Genomic DNA, 20,561 nt, shown 5'->3' with positions numbered 1-20,561 from the left:
ACAGAAGACATTTTGAACTATTCTTGTGTTTGTCTTGGATGTTTAATTCAAATTTATATCAGACTAACTCATCAAACTGCAAGATCTGCACACTGACCTTCATTATATACTGCAGTTAAAATGTGATCATTTGTTTTGGCTTTTATGTATCACAAAAATTGTGTGAAAAAATGATTATTTGACTTAATTTCACATTGTTTTCTAGGCTTTATTAAATTATATTTCAATGTGTATGTTAACTGGAAAAAAGCATTATAAAACCCTTTAATGTCTATTAAACTCAGTTACCACTTCCAAAGCACGATTATATGGCCTCCTGTACTCTAAAGAGCATATTGCATCCCAAGTGAAATTGCCCTGGGCACTTTCATTGCGAAATGCTGCTTAAGTAGCAGAGAGAAGAAACCATGCATCCAATTACACTGACTTGTACTGGAGTAATCACACAACTGTCCTGCACTGTAAGACCAACAGTTAAAGGTTGTAAAAAAATAGTTTAGAACTTTTTGTCATTGTATCAAATGATTTAAAAATCATTCCTTAATCTGTATACATTTCCCAAAATACTTTTGGGTCTTGGACACTTTTGCACCATGAGTGAAGTTACTCACTCAGTCAGAGAAGTCCCACCTGTGGGGAGCAACCACAATATCCAATGGCTGGTATATTGAACATGATGGAGGAGGACTTCCTGGTTCACTGTGGACCTTACAGTTTATGTAAAATAGCTAAGTACCTGCTACAAGTAGTTTATTTTCCTTGGAACTGCCTACTAGTATGAAATGGGTATTACTAGAACTCTTCACTAAGTCATTTGTATCTTACTTAATTAATCAAGTGTTATTTACAGAGTATCTTAAACTCAACATAAGTGTGCAACACAAAAAGGCTTTTGCAAATGCAGCACACAATACCTAGTTTACTTTACTGAGGTAAAAAATTTCGAATTATTTTTGTAAGGCAATTGGTTTGTATGATTTTTTAAAGTAAAGTTTACTAATTGAGTTTTAAAGTGCAGATGAGGGGTTGACGGGGTTACATTTTAATTGATCTGCCAGAAGTTCACTGTCAAAGTCTGACATTTGTCTTGCATCAAATCCATTCCAATTACCACATGAAAATTATAGATAAGATGTAAAGATACAAAGACATGTTTCAAACACTTAATTATTCAGACACATGCAACATGTGGTGTTATAGTACTGGAGGAGAGTACGCTTAGAATCATAGCTGTGAATCACAGCAGCAAAAACAAAACAAGAATTCATCTACCAGCCCTCTGTAAGCAGCGACAATAAATTCTTTGTTTTGTGTTTTTGCAGACATATTCAGCGACAAATGGTGGATCATTACACCCACACATTAACCAGATAATACTTGATGTTTTCATCAGTATGACAGCTATAACAGCATTAGAATAACTGCTGACAAAAGATAGAGATAGAATGTTTGGTTCTGTCTGACGTGACTCGTCACTAACTTCTTAATGTGTCTGCTTGTTGCTTTGCAACCTCAAGGACTTCACTGCACAAGGACTAAACCAGTTTTTGTGTTTTTACAGGATTTGACAAAAACAGATAAATTAGATGGAGGAGGAGTTACAAGAGACCATTGAAGAGACTTTGTCATATTATTATTTGAAATATTTCTGTAGCTTTCCATGGCTGACTATATTCAGCTTTTAAGTATGTCTGCTATTTTTTGCTTCGTAGATGTGACCACATTCCTGCTCAGTTACTTTGATGCACTTGGAACAATTCAGACGTTTACCAGACCTACATTTTATTTTACATCTACTGACTTAAAATGGATTGTCTTTGAATAATGTTGCATAATGGTGGTGGAAAGTAATAAAGTGCACTCAAGTATTAAAAATACATTTTTCAGGCACAGTATTCACATTTTCTGATACTTCTGCAGTTTAGTTCCATCATATTATACAGTAGTGCAGCAGCTGAGTTAAGATGCATTTTGAAGAGTCAAACTTTATAATCAAATAGCCCATGGAGTTAGGCTGGAATGTAAAAGTTATAAGTTTTTTCATGCACATCCCACAGAGTAAAAATGGCTCTGAGTGCCACTATGTGCACCCATTTCGATGTAATCAACTTAAAACTTTTTTAAGCTGAAACTTAGCACTTTAAAGTTCATTTCATAAAAATGAACAGGCTCTTCACTGTGCTGGAGTATAGAGTTAACCTCCTATGGTTTAATAATAGTCTAAATTTACTTGTAAAAGTGGGAGATGGTTTCATAGAGGAGTGATACTGTACCTCCCACCACGTTGTGTCAGGATCTCCCTTCAGAAGTTCGATAAAATCTCCGGTTTGAAAACAGAGTGGCGTCTTCCCAGGGGCTGCTGGTGTGCCATGGTAGTTCCTCACTGCCACCATCTTGGGACCTGGAAGACAATCGAGCATTAGTGAGTATTTTATGAAGGTTCACAGCAAAGGAAACATACAAGTTTAACCTTTACATTATGTTCGACCCATTTTCAAAAGTTTTTACAATATAAATATGGGTTTCTTTGAGTGAGTTGCCTAAAAATAACATGGATAGTTCCCAACATGATCAAGCTTTACAATAAATTATGTGTATTTTTTAAAAATGTGTTGCATTTGTTGTCTTCATGGGTCAAAGATGACCGGGGGTATTATGGGGTGACAGGTCAGTTTTACTTTACAGATTTAAAAACATGAACTCAGAAATAAACATGCACATCAGCAGAACACACACAAAGACACACAAAATTTGCTCTGTTTTACATTGTTTTTTAAATCCTAGCTAATATGAATTCACAGTATTCTTACAAACTGTGTTTTTAAGGTGCACTTAACAACACAAGTTGTTTCTTTTTTGGATATATTTTTTCCTATATTTTTTGTCCCTTTTATCTGCTAGTTGTGATAACATTAGATCAGTCAGACATAGCCTGTGATTATCTCCACTACTATTGGTCATGTACCAGTTTATAATTATACAAGTCAATCTAGATTTGTGCTTATTTTACACAAAAAATGTAATCTAGAACTAGAAATAATCATATAATTGATCAATAATCCTAAAAACAAGAGTAAAATGTGGAATAAAGTCTAGCTAAAAAAAAAAAAAAAGTAACAGAACTAAATGATAGCTCATGCTTTATAACAAGACAAACTAGACACGGTAGGTTTTTAGGATAGCAGGCATAATTCTGTGCTGTCATTGATAAAAGGAATCAACATTTTTAAAACAACATCCTGACAAAACTTTGAAATGGACCAGTTCAGAATAACCAATCATCAAATGTTCATATGTTTGTAGCTACAATCAAAATGTTTCAACATTTCTCCTTAACTCGATGCTAAAAAGACTTCATTTCATTTTGCTGAGGACATGGAACTACACTGACAATAGACTATAAATAAAAATAAAAATAAGTTTAAAAAACGTGTGACCGATTTGTAGTATAGTTGTCTAAAAAAAGTCTGAATGCTGTTCATTTTGTCAACTAAAACTATGAGAAAAAATGTTTGTCGACAGCCTTTTTTCAATGAGAAAGACAAGACCAAGACTAGCCAAAAATAGATCTTTGATGACTAAAACCAAGTAAAAGTAAGTTTAGTTTTCATCAAGATGACTAAAACAAATGTAATTTAGTTTTCTGTCAGACATTAAAAATCCACAAATTTTCTCCACTGTGGGTAAAAATGTCAAAATACAATGATGCTATTCTGCTTCACAGCTATAGAAAGCAGGGACCCCATATCTGACAGAGTGCAGAGAACACACTAACATGATTTTGTACTAGATTTAGGCAAGAGAACAAATGTTTGAACTAAAAGTTAACACTGAAATTTAAGGACTTTTATGGACTAAAACTAGACTTGAATGTTCTGAGCTTTTGTCAACTAAAAGTAGACATAAACTATAAAGGGTAGAAATGACGAAAACGTGACTAAACCAAAAGGTATTTAATCTAAAGACTAGGCCTTAAATCAAAAATAGCTGTCAAAATTAAAAATGCTAAACACAGAAGTAGGTGACAAATATTAAATAATTAAATTAAGTAAATATTGTTAGCATCATAGTATAATAGCCTAAGTTATTTTTGGCAACATTGTGAGATCTGCCAAATTCTACTCCCTGATTCATTGTGCTTCATTGCCTATATCTTGAGCCAATCAGAGTGCTTGTTACAGGACAGAATCACTATATGCCTAAATCATCTATTAATTATTATCTATTAAGTCACTTTTATTTGTTATGCAGTCATTGTTGTAGATTTTCTTTTATAAGAAACTAGTTCACACATCAGGTAGAACTTCTACAGTTTAAAATAAAAAAAAAAAAAACCTATGTGTTTACCAAAATATGTGTTTTTTTCTTTTTTTCTGAAAACCTTCAAATATGACTTAGGCAATTATGCTTTGAGGCTACTGATATGCTTTATAATGAGGCAAAACAGACCGGGTCATATTTGACCAACAAAGACAACAAGAATGATAATTTGCTGCCATTAAAATTATAGTCGTGGGTAGGAAAAAAATAAGAAAACAAAACAAATCAGTCTCTAATCATCAATCCTCAAATGTCCCTCTAAACATATCTAAAGTAAATAAAAAAAAACTAAAAAACAAAAAAACAAAAAAACAAAAAAACCAAACAAACACATTTTCATTATTTTAAAACTCAAAATCAAGGAATAATCCCATGTACTAGTATATGAGGCATAATGGCCATGCATTTAAAAAAAAAAGTCTAAAACTTACGTTGAAAGTTGAAACGGAGTTGGATAAAACTATGTAACAGAAACAACAAACACTTCATGCTACCATACTTTAAAAACAGCAAAACCAGGGTGGATTAAATGTGACCCACACGGACAACAAAGTCCAAACAAAGAAAACACAAGGGCTAAACAGTGTTTGGACAGAGTGTAGCTTCCTGAAGTCTGGATTTCAATAAAATACTGATAAATGCACTAATAAAGGCAGGAGTGTGTTTGCATAATCATACTACCCTCTAAAGGATGCAGTGTTTTAACAAAAACACAATAAAACCACAACATCCTGGGTTCAAATTTATGTCAGGACCATTGTAAGGCATCCATTTCCCCACCTATTTAGATACCAATGTGCAGAATAACAAAACACCTCTTAGAAGATTAGACTTTGAACAGTCAAACTGTATCTGTTGATGCATGGATTTTGTATCTTTGGACCAAATATAACGTCAAAAGTTAAAAAATACATATATTAATATGAAATAATATATTAAGAATATACCATATATATCTAGGCATGTCTGCATTTTGCCACCCCCTCTAAATTAACTGTAGTCCTGTTTTGATTCACATGTGCAGGATTCATCCACTAGATGGCAGTAGAGAGCCATGCAGCTCAAAAACAGCACTGTCCAGAACAAACTTCACAGACAGCTGACAGATGATAAAGCTTTTCATGAAAGTCTTCTCCATCATGTTTTGCTGCTCTTACCTGATGAAAGCCCAGGTTCCTGTTTAAGACAAAGAAATGCTTCATTAGATACAATATCTTAAACACTTTAACGCAATTAGGGGATGATTATATTACTATAAACTCTACATTTTACGTTGACTACTCACCAAGTCATGAGGATCTGAAAAGGAATAAAGAAACAGTGTCAGATAGGGTTTCTAATCAAACTGAAAACTGTTACTGATTACATCATTTTATTATTGTTTGCCATGCATACATACATCAACACAACCTTATATATTTCTGATTTTAGCTATCAAGCATGTCTGTCACATCTATTTCACATCCAATAAACCAGTAATCTTCAACTGCCGGCCCAGGGGCCATATCAGGCCCGATCAAGGCACCTAATCTGGCCCCCCCAAAAATTATCATTGTGTGTAAAAAAAAGATGTTTCATGTTTTAGGGAATCTTTTGTCTTTAAATCCCTACAGCTATCAAAGCATACCCCAGAACAATCAAGAATGCAACAGTTTTAACAGGAATGGCTGAACATTTGATCAGTTTTTAACAGAAATCCATCTGTTAGAGATTATTAGTAAATATGATGCATTATAAACACATAAGTAGTCCATGATCAGTCCAGTCCTGATTAAATCTGCAGTTTTCTGTGTCATCTTTCCACTTCAGCTTCTTGGAGAGTGCAGTTTTCCTGTATGACAATCTAATCTAAGCACCCGTTTCCTGCAGGTGTTTTCCACCTATTAGGGCACACCATACTACTGTCATACCAAATAATGAACAACCTGACAGCCTTGAAAATGTGCAGTGAAAATATATCAATTAACCTCTCATAGATGACTGTGCTAGAGGTGTTAGGGACTAATCTTACAGTTACTGCCTTAAAAAATACTCATGTTTTGAAAGAAAATACTAATACAATATTACATTAAAATATTTATTCAACTTTAGTTGATTTATAAGTACAGCCCCCAAAGAATCTGGCAAGGCAAACCTGGCTTTTGTACAAATGTAGTTGATGACCCATGCAATAAACCTTATGTCTTAAAATCCACCCTTCCTAAATTGGAGAGATGAATGAAGGGTGACTGCTAGGAGGTTAGAGGAAACACCTACTGATTTTACAGATGGTGATGACTTCCAGACACTCTTTGTGAGCTCCTGTTCCACAGCGAGAGCAGTAGTAGCCCTGGTAAAAGATACCCCTGGGGGAACACACACATGTACATCAGTAATGCAAACAGGAAGTGTCTCAGACAGAAATTAACTTCACTGTAAGAACAACACACAAAGGGAGCTGCTGCTTGCTGCAATAAGCCTGTGACTGTGCGTACACGTGATCCATCATTTGCACTCTTCGATCCTTTAAACACAAAATCAACCCGCTCCATTAAAGTCTGTTCACTCCAGCACTGTATTTGTTACAGATACAGTAACACTGCATGCATCGCACACTGCCATGTTAAATAGCCAGTGCCATAAATCATGATGGGATCTGCTGGGGCTGCAGCAGTAATTAGCATCTATCAGGGGGTGCTAACACTGGTCCCTAGTTCCAGTCGCTCTGTGAATTTAGGTCAGCCAAGCCATGAAATTTGTGGGTCAATACACCAAGCGGAGTTTAGCCGGCTGACTCTAATAGAGGTGAAAGTGGTGATTCAGAGACATGGGTTGTCCCTGCTGCAGTGGAGCAGCACTCTAACACAGGAGGTTTGCTCAGGGACAGAGTGGATGAAGTGGGGATGTTTAAAAATAACATCACAGTCTCAGCCACACTGAGTGGGTGATTTTCCAAAGATTGCTTTAACACTAATGAGGGGCTACGAGAGCCAAAAAGCATTTTCCCTCTGTGGTTTAAGTCTGTTTGTCTGTTGCTCTAAAATGTGGCTGAATATCTTTTGAGTTGAGAGCTTTGGGTTTGTTTTATCTTAATAGATGTTTATTTACCAGTAGTAAATATTAAAATTATCAACTATGGGCAGTACAATATTATTGTTGCATAATTCACATGAGGTGTGAAAAGAGACACCTGCAAGTGTACATTTTAGGTGAAACTGTTCTTATTTTTGTTGCATTCAACTGCATGGTCTTTGGACTTTTTCACAATATTCTAATATTGTGAGATAGTGGACCATTGATTTTAGTGAGCTGTATGCCATACTCATCAAGACTAAAAAAAATATTTAAATATGCTACTTTGTGAGAGATTAATCTAGAATTCATGGGAATTAAACTTTCTGAAGTGAAAAAAGGAAAAAAAGAACTTTTACATGATATTCTAATTTTTTTAGATGCAGCTGTACCCATGCATTAATTACTCAGTTATATTTTGCTTATTCTGGAGAAAAGTAGCTGTAGAAGTAACCTTAGCTTTTTTGTGAATGCCATGGATATACAGGGGGGGAAGCATCAGACACAAAAATGATGTTTGGGAGTAGTAGTATGATAAATACTGACAGTCTGCAAAGACTTTAAAGCACTTTTAAGTGATGCAAACTTCCGACTCTTAAATTCAGCAGAAATTTATTATAGTAACAGGAAAGTGAGTGTTTATCTCTTGAGGCACTGGTCAAAAACATATTTTAACTTTCTTCTGGGTTAAATTTGCTTTTCCTTATGTCCTTTTTGGAGGAGGGAAAGCACAGATATGAGGACAGTTTCAACCCATTTCATATTGATAATCCATGATAATTCAAATGTGTGTTTTGGAGCTATAAAGTATGTAATATCCAGCTGGTGACACTTCTCAGTTTGCTGCCACTCATGGAAATTGTAGGTATTCTGTCAGAGGCAGTCCTATCTGTAACCAGAAATACCAGATTTAAGATCATGGAGGGACCAACTCAATCAGAAGAGGTAAAATAATTGCATTGACACCACACATACTTGGACTTTTTGGACAAATAATGACTTGCAGCAGGTCTTGACAAGCCACTGATGGTTGTAGTGGGGGCAAATTTTGCCTTAAATCGTGCAGCTAGCCTTTAATTGCTTCTGAATGTACTTTGACATTTAGAAGCTCTAGACATGAGAAAGATATCCATCTTCTCATTAAAGTCTTAACACAGAATCAATCAAGCATGTTTCCAAAAACACACAAAAAATCTTTTGGACAAAATATTCTAGTGCAGGACTTATAATAAAGATTGCCTAGATTTAAAAGGAAAAAAACAGGGTGTTTCTGAAACTGAATAATGCTGGAATTTTCGTATTCCCTGGAAAGTCTAAAAGAAGAAGCATTTATAATTCATCTTGGAATATGAATATGAAGTGCAGCAGCAGTGGAGGTATCCAGGTCGTTACCTCAGGAGCATCTTGCAGGCTCGACAGTTGGTGTTTTTATCAAACGTGTGCATTTGGAAGTTATGTTGATTGGCTGTGGCTCTCTCAGGCTTGATGTTGGACCTGGAAGTAAATAATAAAGAAGACGAACACATAGGGCATGTTAACAGCAGAAGAGCTTTGTTTTTATGGACTTCAAATCACAAGATCACTAAAATAACAGACTTTCTTTGTCAGTTATTTTATATTGCAGCTCAGTTTCTCATTTAGACATGTCCAGTCGATGGTCTTGTGTTAAGCATGTAGCTGTTAATGGCTCTTAATGGTAATCTTTTTTCCTCGCATGTGACGTGGCATCTTTCAGTTTCAAACAACATCAACAAAAATAATATTGAAAAAAACACAAGTGTCTTATCCTGTATCTCCTTTGAAAAAAGGATATATCTTTAAAACAGTGTATATTGCACAGTCCCACTTCTGAAATGATCCTTTAGGATAGCCACTGCATGGATATTTAAACTCAATTATACTGATTGCCCACCTTAGCCATTTCAACAACCCTCTCATACTCACATGGCCATGTCAAACTGCTCCATCCACTTCCTCTTTGTCTCCTCAGTTTTACAGAAAAACTGGAAGCCCTGCTTCCCTTGCAGGTGGATCAGGTAGAAACCATATGACCACTGAAGAGATAAAGTGAGTGAGAGAACAGATGGCAGAGATATATGCGGATGGCAATGACAGAGACAAGCACAGAAGCTTGTGATACCTGAATAAATATGTACAAAAACATATTGCAATTACAATCACATATAATTTAGAACCAAATGTTGGTACACATGCTTTAGCGATGCACATGACTGAAAGCTGGAGGGCGAATCACAGAGCCAGTTGGTGCCAAGCAATCACACCCAACAACACCACAGCCAGAAATAGGCCACCATGAGAAGATGAGCTAAATAAAAAGGGTCAGTTGAGCTTACCATTTTTCCACTTGACTGGTAAGCATGCAAAAAGAAAGACACCAGAGAAAGACCCAGTTACACATGCAAACATGGAGAGACCCATGCAGATTTAAACTAAAAGAAATAAAAAGCAATGTTAGATTATCGGCGTGATGCACTGCAGGACGATTTCATGAATCCTAAATGACCTTCATTTCATTTGCATGGTCTTTCAAGCACAGACGGGCACAATGCAGATCTGACACTTCAATGCATTACTCATAAGTTCCATATCTGAAATTACCATCAACACGGTCCTTCAGCTCAAGGGCAACATTTGTAATGATTACACAGGAGGTTTCATCACCTGCACTAGCAAGGCTGCCTTTGCAATGATCTCACTGAGAAAGAAATTACTTTGCTCCATTTGTTTTTCCATAATTACAGAACCATTCTTACTTTCTTCATGTCTCTGTTGTTCATGGGGTCGTCAGACATTTTATACGACTGCAGTTCAATAATCTCTTTGAGCTCATAGCTGTAGCCTTTCCTCTTGCAGACTATGACCACTTTATCAAACAGAAAGATGTACCTGAAAACACAAAAACATCAAAAATATTCATCAGTAAATCAAATCAGCTGTGAGCACATGTTGTAATTGCAGTGTCTATTTTTATTTTTCAAACCATTTAGTTGGATATTCTGCAGAGTTTGACTTACCGGTCTTGTTTTGTTCGGTTAACAATGGAGCACACCTTCAGTTCTCCGTCTATCTTTGGCCTCCCGTACTCCTCCAGTTTCACCTGCTGCTTAGGGCACAATGATACACAGAATGTTAAATTACTGTGAACTGCTACTTTACAATTTAATGAGAAACTATTCATAATTCAGCTACCCTAGAATTTCGGAGAAATCCTAATTGATGCTGAATGATGCAGCTTGGGAACCATTCAGTCCCTGTACAGCTAGTTACTATATTTAGCACATATACAAGTCTAAAATTAGTCTTTTGACTATTAACGGGGAAATGACATGGCCAGTCAAGTGGAATACAAGAGAAAAAGACAAAGGATAAAAAAAAAGATCACAAACCTTACAGAGAGTGGTAAAAGTTATAATTTATTATTAGACAAGAATATGACTGCAATAACTTCTATTTATATTACTTTATTCCCCAAATCGGAGCCTGCATAAAAATATCTTCTCCATCATCCTTTATAAGAAACAGATTTAACTGTGAATTTTTCAAGGTCTTTCAACATGCTTTGTGTCAAACAATGTTTGAAAACCTTGACAAGAAAAGGGTATGACAGAGGAGTTCCCAGAACTTACAAGATTTTCTATTGAACTTTGGAATTCGCTGATTTTCTTCAGTGTCTCGTTGTCCCTCTTGACTTCGTTGATGTACATGGCCAGATCCTGAGAGAGAAACGCAAGCGTTCTTTCAGACTTCAACTCAGAATCTTTCTGACATCTGTCATATCATGCTAGGTTTACACTCCTTTGAGGCACAGTGGCTATATGAAACAATTTAAACAGCTGTGGCTCTGAGCATGGTGGTGTAGTTATGTAATACACTTTCAAAGGACATTCATAAACACAGATTCAAGTACATGTCACACAGACCTGCATGGCCTCAAGAGCCTCCTTTAGCTGTTGTCTTTCTGGTCGGTCTGTTGAGTGACTCAGAAGTTCCTGTGAAAGAACATATTTAGAATCAAGTTATTCAGGGGATGTCTTAAGCTTTTATTATTACTACTGTAGACTCAAGTGAAAAATGGTGATATAATGGGGTCTACTGGGAAGGTATTACAGTAAAAAACAATGGCATCAGACAAAGAGAAGGACAGAGATGTACACTGTACTAACTAGCCTCCAGTGTAAACTGTTCTTTTTGTCAACAGATGACTGTAAACATGTTGTTATTTTCATTTCCCTTTGTCCTCTACATAAGCGACCAGTAACACAAATGCTATGATATGCTTTTGTCTGCTTCCTGCCTTCTCCCCCGGCCAGTGGGGCTGATTAATCAAGTGGATATAGACTGTGGCAGGATCAGACAAATACATTCATGAAACAATGGTGTCTTAAAATCCTTTTATACTTTTCTCACTGAGAATGAAATAGTGCCAGCCATCCTTCCAGTGAAATCCTATAAGCTGTGCTAGGAATCTGATGTGACAAAATCAAACTGTCATACTTTTTACAATGCTGTATTGTTTGTTTCATAATGCTATGACATAGAAACTGAGCAAAAAATAAAAGCAAACAGAGGAAACCAACTGCCATCCTGATGCATAATCAAGAATGTTTTATTGCCACCACAGAGTGACTAAAATTCCGATTCTCAGGACATATTTAGCCTTACAATGGAAGTCTTGGCAGAGTTAACTGTGCATAAATGCTTCATTATTTGGAAGACATATTTGTGTCCAAATCAAAAAGTATTATCTGTCAGTCAGACATGTTAAGGCATGAAAAATCAGTTTTTTTTTACTTTTGCTGCATGGCAACAGACTGTAGCATCCACGGTATGATTTATTTCCTATAAATGCATTTTCAAAATCTTATTTTGGACACTTTATCAATATATTTAGGAAATTTGAGTTTACATTATCATCATTATTAAGAGACCTCCTTCTCACACATATAGGCCCTAAACAAGCACAAACAGGGCTCTACAGATATGTAAAAGAAAGATGACAAAGTGAGGGGGCTGCACTTAGGGGATGCCCTATCTAAACTGAGCACAAAGACTAAGGAAATTTGTGTCTGGCAGATTATTTCTGTGTTGAAACTATTCCTCTTGGCAATAAATCTTAGACTGTTGGAAAGTCTGTTTATTTCCTTTTTAAACTGTAGCTGTTGTGGCTGTGAATAGTTCTTCCACACGCTGCTGAGGCTCCAATGTGTCTTGTTTCTTCAGACTTCAATCATCGAATCCACAAAACAAGACTCAATGGAAGAATAAGCTTTTTGATTTGGCAGAGAAGATTTGGCAAATCTTTCATGGCCACAACCCATAAACTTAGCTCTGCTGCTCATCCCACAAATGCATGTTCCATACAAATATGGCACCATTTCAAAGGGGAATAAACAGGCTTTAAAAGATTTTTTTTGCAAAGAAGCATTGTTACAACAAAGAAATGATCTACCAAACACTAATTTCCCTACTTTTTTTGTTATATGGTTAGCTGGGAGTTCAATGCAACCACACAAATTTCCATGCTGGTCTGTTTTTGGACCTTGACTGATGACGCTCCAGTTTCTAACCCTAAGCTATCATACCCAACAATCTAACAGGCTCTGTTGAGTGAGGTAAATAAAGGAAAAACAAGGAAATACTCTTTCAGACACTCCTGATTCCTTCTTATCTCCCTCTTTGTTCCTCTCCAATCTCAATTCAACCTCCAGAGAGGACAACAGGAACACAGGGACAGGGGGAAAACTTTGCACTGCATTGCTCACATGCTGCCAGGGTACTACAATATGAATGTAATCAGGTTGATTTTGTTGCTGACACTGTTAGAACTCAGTGTGAGGCAACAGTTTGTGCTCATTGTGTCTTTTCGTGGCAGCTGCTATGAAAAAAAATCCTGTGCTTTGAAATCTGTTGGAAGTATTTAAGGTGTTGTAAATTCTATTTTTTCTGACATTTAATTGCAAACGAGATACATATTGTACCTTTACACACTATGTGCACTATGAGACTATCACTGTTGATCCACCCCTCACTGTGCATTTATCCTGAACAAACAGTGCCAGCCATTCATTTAAATCCAAGGGCAATATCTCTCACTGGCTTCCCATCAGCTGCAGCATCAGCTCCACTGAGGGAAAGCACTATCAGCCCCGTTTTACCTCCATATTCTTTTTCAAGTTTATCCAAGTGACTTGCTGACTCAGCAATATTGCTCTCTGTTACTTTCTGCACTGATAAGAACAACCACTGACTACAACCTGCAGTCTGCCTATGCACTCAATTTTAGATGAGAGAAATGATCACATGGTTTCCTAAAAACACTAGGAATTCATCAAAAATTCAAACCTTGCTTGAGGAGAATAACTTACGAGATGACTGTGCTGAATAGGCTTTATTTAGAGAGCAGCTCTGACACATAGAATATAAAAAAACACAAGTTTTCAACCCATGAGCAAACTGTCTGACACAGTTTTGATGAAATCTATACACCATCAGCTGAAGATGAACCCTCAGGCATGACTGGACACACAAACAGGACTTGTCAGCCTGACATGCCCTGCAGAAGCAGTACACAGCAGAGTTTGACTGCAGAACTGTGGGAAGCAGTGAAATGGGGTGCATTTAATCTGATTAGTGCGCGGTTGATTTGACCTCAGTGCCTGGCTGAGACTCCTGCGGCAGCTCAATTCAAACTAATACACAAGTCACAGTGTAGTCCTGCAATCACCTGACGTAAACATCCGCCTCTACCCCCGTCCATTACTCACCACATCATAAACTCAGATATACGCTCAGGCATAATTGAGATGCAAAATTAATCAGGGGGAATATTACAGTGGCAGGCATGTTTTATACATGAACACCAGAAAGAGCTTCAGGGGAAGATGTTTGCTGGAAAATAAGTGGTCAGATATTTTTCTGTAATGTGTTTGCACAAAAGAATAAATTCAAGCTGTCTGCAGTTACTGATTATAATTGCAAGCAATAGCTTATTTTTTCTTATTATTACAAAAACAAATGCATAGATTAAAAAAATGAAAGCAATCTAAATAAATGTGAGTACTCAGTGCATAAAATCAGCACAGAAGCAGAAATGCTACAAACATTCTGCACCTTTTTTTTGTCCATGCCTTTTCTTTGACTTATCTTATTGTAGTTGTATATAATAATGTCATCATACATATTTACACCATAGGACAGAAAAGCACTTTAAAAAACAACGTAAGAAACCAAGGCTGAACCAACGCAGAGGTACCATGGGAAACACAAAGCATAAGCAATATAATTCTAAATGTCAAGAAGCACTTTGTGTTGCCACAATGACTTTTTGAAGTCATAAAGTGCATTTGACAGTTTCCAAAGGGCAAAGAGTTACTGTGCAAATGGTTGATGGACTGGTCACAAAAAACAGCAAACACAATTTTAACCTTTGGCAAGACTTAAAGTCGGCAAAACAGCAGAAGAAAAGGGCAAAGTAGAGGAAAACTGTCACCAGTCAAATCTCAGAAATAGACAGACTAAAGCAGCGTAGTTGTTGAGGATCAAACAGAGTAAACGCAAGATGAATCATCATTTCTGTGACTAAATCTTGAAAGCCAAGCCTGCTATTTAAGGACCTGTTTGTGTCGACATCTAACAAACAGGAATAACATGGTGTTCTTAAAGGGAGATCTTTACTGGGAAGTATTACGAGGATGTAAGCTTTTGTTTACCAGCTTTTCCTTTTGTAAATGGCTGAATCGATTTAGAGAGTAACTAAACCCAGAGACCATTGCTCTTCAGCTAAAACCTATGTATATGGATGTTAAGTAGTATTGTGGATTAACGTGGGTCCAAATCTTGACAACCAGCCAAACCAAACTCTACATGCTAGAAGTAACTGCCCTCTACAGGTTGGAAGAATTTTCAACTAAATATTTCTATCGGCTAATGTGAAGGCAGGTGACCACCCACGTTTTTGGCAGCTCTGGTTACAGAAGTAAATTTCCCCATTCATATCCTCAGAAGTAAAAACTTCATTTCAGTGGTTTACAGGTGTGATAAACTTTTCCATGGCATCAGAGACACTCTCGGGTTATGGGCAGTGTAGTTCTTCCTCCAAAGTTGATAACATATGACCTTTGGTCTTTTAAAGCATCATACCATCATTTCATATTCAGAGTTAGTCTACCTTAACTTCCCATGGACTGGGTTTAGAAAGGGAGGAGCCTTTGAAAAAAACTTGGAGAGTGATTGGATAAACGTTCTGGCTGTCACATCTTTACGGGCCAATCAGAGCAATAAAACACATGACGTAGCTGTTACCGAGGAGCACTACTACCGAGGAGTAAACTCCATAGAGAGCTGCATAATACGAACCATGGCGACGTTTCAGTACATGACTTTTGTCATTGTTTAAAAGAAAAGAACTCCATGCTGTTCTTTCTTCTTCTTTTAATGAAGAAATGTCGTCAACGTCTCATAAAACTTACACCAGTAGCATCCACTCTAAGCTCTTCCGCCATAATTGCACTGGCTTCTTCTCGCTGCTTGCTTACGTAACGACTCTGCCGCGCCTGAAAGTACTGCCCCTGGACGCTGATTGGTTCTGTCACTTTGTAACCAGGCCCAAACGGTTCAGATGGGAGCTTTGCAAGATGGATTTGCCAGTGAGAAACACGAAAACGGACAAATCCATCTGCTTTGCAAGGTTAAGTCTATCTTGGATAGGATTTTACCTTATGTTGGGACCACTCTGTTGAGCTATATAACAGTAAAATACTTCTGGTGGAATCACCTACTATTCAGATATTTCCTCTGCCCTCCTGTCCCTTTATGTTGACAGCTGTCTCTTTATTTGCTGCTTGTGCCAACGGTTCAAACAGTTACAGTTCTGGACCACTGTTGTCATGGCCCAAAGGTGACTCAGATGAAGGCCCTCTACTTCAAATTACATTTTTGTGACTAAAATGCCACTGCTGCCACTTAATTTGTCCCTCATGGCTAAATGACTGGAAAGTGATGCAATCTTTAGATTTTAGCTCAACAAGATTTTAGAGTCTCAAGAGATCAATAGGCTGCATAGCTGCAGAACCCAATGACCCATGACAGAACCCAATATTGAACTCGAAATCAATGACAAAGACATCCGAGACTCAAGGCAGTCTGGCTGCAGATGGTAGATCTCAGACACCTCCTCTTGCAGACCGTTTATGTGAGATGTTCTGTCTGTCAGAATGTTAGTGCAGTAATTTGCCAGTACATGATTCCAGTTTTAGAAATTCACTTAATTCTCAAAGTCTGACAGTTACATTCAAGAAATAACCACACTACACACAACAGACTAAGCAACATTTCATGAATAAAACAGAGAAAAAGGTCTGAGGTCAAACTCAGAATAAAATGTTACATTAGCTTTAGCTCAAGCTGATATAGCTATGCTATGTCGTTAATGTCCCAATGTAAGCCAATAAAGCCAAGTTAGCTTTAGCAGCATGAGCTTTAGTAAATGTAGCAAACGCTAACAAAGTTATGTAGCTTAAATTAGCTTTGTTTTAAGAGATATTCATGAGCTTTGTAAGCTTTAGCTTTAGCGAACTAAGCTCTGTTGGCTTTGCTTTCTCTGTAGCTTAGGCAGCTAACAGAGCTACGGAAGCTATGTTAGAATGTTTTCTAGAAGGACAAGTTTTTTTTTTTGTTTTGTTTTTTTTTTTGTTTTTTTTTCCCCAGCCAGCAGACTGTTTACTTGGCTTTCTCAAAGGTTTGTAATTTGGTTTTGCAGGTCAGGTTTTAACTTTTAATGTTATCCTAACTCATACCTTAACCTTTACTCTTGCCCAGCTGAAAGTTAAATCTGATTTTATTCTGAAAGTTTTAGTGTGTATTTCCATTCTGACAGAAGTGCCTCACCATATGGTCTAAGAGATGGGGCTTGTTCGACTAGTCATGAACCCAAATCTCATTAACCTTGCAAAGCAGATGGATTTGCCCGTTTCCTTGTTTCTCACTGGCGAATCCATCTTGTAAAGATCCCATCTAAACTGTTTGGCCCCGGTTAGACAGTGACAGGACCAATCAGCATCGAGAGGCGTGGCGGAGCCGTGACGTAAGCGAGTAGCAACAAGAGGCCGGTGCAATTATGGCTTAAGACATTAGCGTGGATGCTGCTAAAGCACCAGTTTTATCAGAACTTGACAACATTTCTTCATTAAAAGAAGAACAAAGAACAGCAGTGAGTTGTTTTCTTTTCAAAAATGACAAAAATCTAGTACTGACACGTCTATAGTCGCCATGATTCCGGTTGTGCAGCTCTGATGGAGTTCACTCCTTTGGTAGGGGCATAGCTCACTGGTGGCTACATCACGTGTTTTGTTGTTCTGATTGGCCCATAAAGATTTAACAGACAGAAAGTTCATCCAATCACCCTCCAAGTTTTTTTTTCAAAGGCTCTGCCCTTTCCCAAACGCTGTGTATGAGTGGTTTCCCAGATGGATGTGTGAAACACATCCGTCTGGCATGCCAGGTTAAAATGTCATCACACCTCTATTGATCTAAGTGTCTGGTCACACCCCTACTTAATAACTAAGCTTAACTTGTTAATTCTTTTGTGTGTGGGTTGCATCAGCTGTTGGATATTGCAGCTTATGGTGACAGCATGTAGAGCTGAGTGGGCATCCCTAACCCCCTTCAGCCCTGTCCATGTTGATACTGTAATGTTTAAAGGGCTTGTTTTGATACTCCAGGATAGAATCACCTCAGCCAAAACTCTAGGGTTTGGTTAACCTTTAAATTTGCAGTCCAAATATTGGTACAGAGGGCAGAGGTTTTATTCAAGGACCTATTACAAATTTTCTGATGCAGTCAGAAAATTGTAACTTTCATACAGCAAACATGAAACAAGCTTATAATTTCCAAGTGTTTTATTTGCTTTATGGGCACAGACAGAAGGGAATGTCTTCCGCGATGGACTGAAATACAAATTCTACGATGGAGAGGCCCTAAAGCCAGGGTGCACACTTTGCACTGGGGAAAACAATATTTCATAAAAGCTGCTACATGTACAGTATGTAAACTCACAATTTCTGAACCAATTGACACATAATCACTGTTGCAGTTTTCTGATGCTGCCATCATTTAAATACTCTAGAAGATTGGCACACAGACTTGACAGACTCATCTCAACACCAAAATATCTGACCTTATCTTGTATCTCTTTTTAGGCATAATATGATTGCCTGCTCAGCCCCACTCATTGCACCTCTACCTTTCAATGTTCCTGTGCGGATTTCTGCTGTTTTCCTCCACATCACCACAGCTGACATCATTCTGTCCATCATCACCTCCAAAAGTGACTCTGGCCAACATATGTATTCACAAAGGGTATAGCCACATATAAAAATGTAAATCACTGTAGTGCATCATGATTAAGTTAACCTAGGAACTCTCTGTCTTCTACTTGTTCTCTCTTAATGCACACAAATTGCATGTATGTAGGTTTATATAGCTCATAATCATATCATATAATCTTTTACATTTTTTCCTGTCTCAGCTGCAAATGTAGCATTTTCCAGTGAATATTTCTTGATGAGTAAGGAGAGTATAATTCCATCTGAGCTGTCACTGTTGTCACAGCTGATTGATCTGTAGTGCTGTCCATGGTGCTGATCATGTGATTGCTGTGATTTCATGGTGTAATGGACCTAACCTGATTGAGGCCTCAGACCCCTGTGAATGAACCAGGCTATGAAGTTTAAGTGGTTTTTCATAGGTCATCTTACTGTGTAACTAATAGGCTGCACTATCGGGTGCCACTGTGGATCACAGGTGTGTTATGATATTGTGTCGTAATGTATAAAGGCAGGTTAACCCATGCACGTATGTCAGTCCACCTCTGCCAACCTTAATTATGGACTATTAAATTATAATATACATACTTCTGAAGTGCATACTGGTCAAAAACTGGTATAAGCTTTATGTTGTTTTACCATTAACATACAAAAAAAGGTTTGTTGTGAGGGCATGACGCCAACAGGAATTGTGCTACAAGTTTGCAGCTGTTGTCCCAGTAAAACTGGGCCACTGCTCACATGAATGCTTTTAATTAAAGCTGACTACAGCATCCTCCAGGAAGAGGAAAGCTACACACTTTCAGAGCCTTCTATCAATTCTACAGGGGGCTGAGTGTTTGATAGTTAAAAGATGGAAAATAAAGTGTGAAAAAGCAATTTCCATTCCATCTGCTTCAGTCATCAAAGTGATGAAGACTTCCTTTCTCCAAGCTTTGTCCGAAAGAAATTCAAAGAGCTGTGATGCATACAGAGATGGACAGAGTCTGTTCTGAGTGATTTGGATCTAAATTAGGTGCTCTGCTTTGATGTTTTAGCAGTTCCCTCATCTCCATTTTTGCAATTGAAAATTGATTTTATTGTAGTTTTTTTTTTTTTCCTGCAGGGAGATGTCACATACCTTCAGTAGTAGATGATACTTCAGCACCCTCTGCATGGGAACCACCAGCAGATCCTGCAGCTTGAACTTCCCTTCCTGCACTTTCATCGTACATTCCTGTGGAACAATGACACAAGCAGAAAGGAAGTTAGTGCAAGTTGCATAACACTGTGTGGCACATTTCCTGTAAACGAGCATTCATTCATTGTTATTAATTCATTGTGTTTTGTTGCAATGCTACGACTGCTTCCACACATTCACAGGGCATTCCATTAGCAACAACAAGGCCGGTGTATTCTTTTGGGACACAAAAGCTCTGGTAGTGCCAGCCGTTTGTGACGCAGTGGTGCTGAATGCTGACCGAGAAATTCCTCTGACTAATGAGCATTTCTATAGACTCTGCACCAGCTCCATAAGAAGCCGTCTTTTGTAAGATTCATGCTATAAGGGTCTCTCACAGTGTAGTGTGTAGGCGTTTCTTTATGCACATTTCTATAACTGCTGAGTAACAGGGACAGCTTATCCCTCTTCTGGTGGAGATAAACAGCAAGAGGCTGTTTAACCCAGTTACAGAGGGCTTCTCTTTACAGAGATACAACAATCCTGCCTGTAATATTCTCCCTTTTTTTATCAATTGTACATTAATACCCTTATAAGAGTTGTTGGTCATCTACAATTAAGAAACTTCCACAGAATATTGAGGATCATTCAGTAGCAGTGTAATTGTATATTAACTCTTTTTCCATGAA

At 37.5% G+C, this 20,561-nt stretch overlaps 1 protein-coding gene across 8 annotated transcripts in view; it reads right to left on the bottom strand.

The window, feature by feature from the left end:
• vav2 (vav 2 guanine nucleotide exchange factor) overlaps positions 1-20,561 on the bottom strand; it is a 324,026-nt gene that overhangs the window by 25,521 nt on the left and 277,944 nt on the right. For 3 of the 8 annotated variants that reach the window (XM_041811125.1, XM_041811131.1, XM_041811127.1), the window contains 12 exons: positions 19,834-19,929; positions 11,313-11,381; positions 11,019-11,105; positions 10,407-10,495; positions 10,146-10,278; positions 9,726-9,740; positions 9,316-9,425; positions 8,764-8,865; positions 6,577-6,665; positions 5,606-5,619; positions 5,478-5,496; positions 2,274-2,401 (listed from right to left, as the gene is read on the bottom strand). In XM_041811125.1, coding sequence (XP_041667059.1) covers positions 2,274-2,401; positions 5,478-5,496; positions 5,606-5,619; positions 6,577-6,665; positions 8,764-8,865; positions 9,316-9,425; positions 9,726-9,740; positions 10,146-10,278; positions 10,407-10,495; positions 11,019-11,105; positions 11,313-11,381; positions 19,834-19,929 — 951 coding nt within the window. The remainder of the gene's footprint in view (positions 1-2,273; positions 2,402-5,477; positions 5,497-5,605; positions 5,620-6,576; positions 6,666-8,763; positions 8,866-9,315; positions 9,426-9,725; positions 9,741-10,145; positions 10,279-10,406; positions 10,496-11,018; positions 11,106-11,312; positions 11,382-19,833; positions 19,930-20,561) is intronic. The other 5 variants (XM_041811129.1, XM_041811130.1, XM_041811132.1 and 2 more) reach the window with 3 other exon arrangements.

The sequence above is a fragment of the Cheilinus undulatus genome, linkage group 17, assembly GCF_018320785.1.
Source record: "Cheilinus undulatus linkage group 17, ASM1832078v1, whole genome shotgun sequence".
Classification (NCBI taxonomy): Eukaryota; Metazoa; Chordata; class Actinopteri; order Labriformes; family Labridae; genus Cheilinus; species Cheilinus undulatus.
The sequence above is the reverse complement of the archived record's forward strand: the minus strand, read 5'-3'. Positions and strand labels throughout refer to the sequence as shown.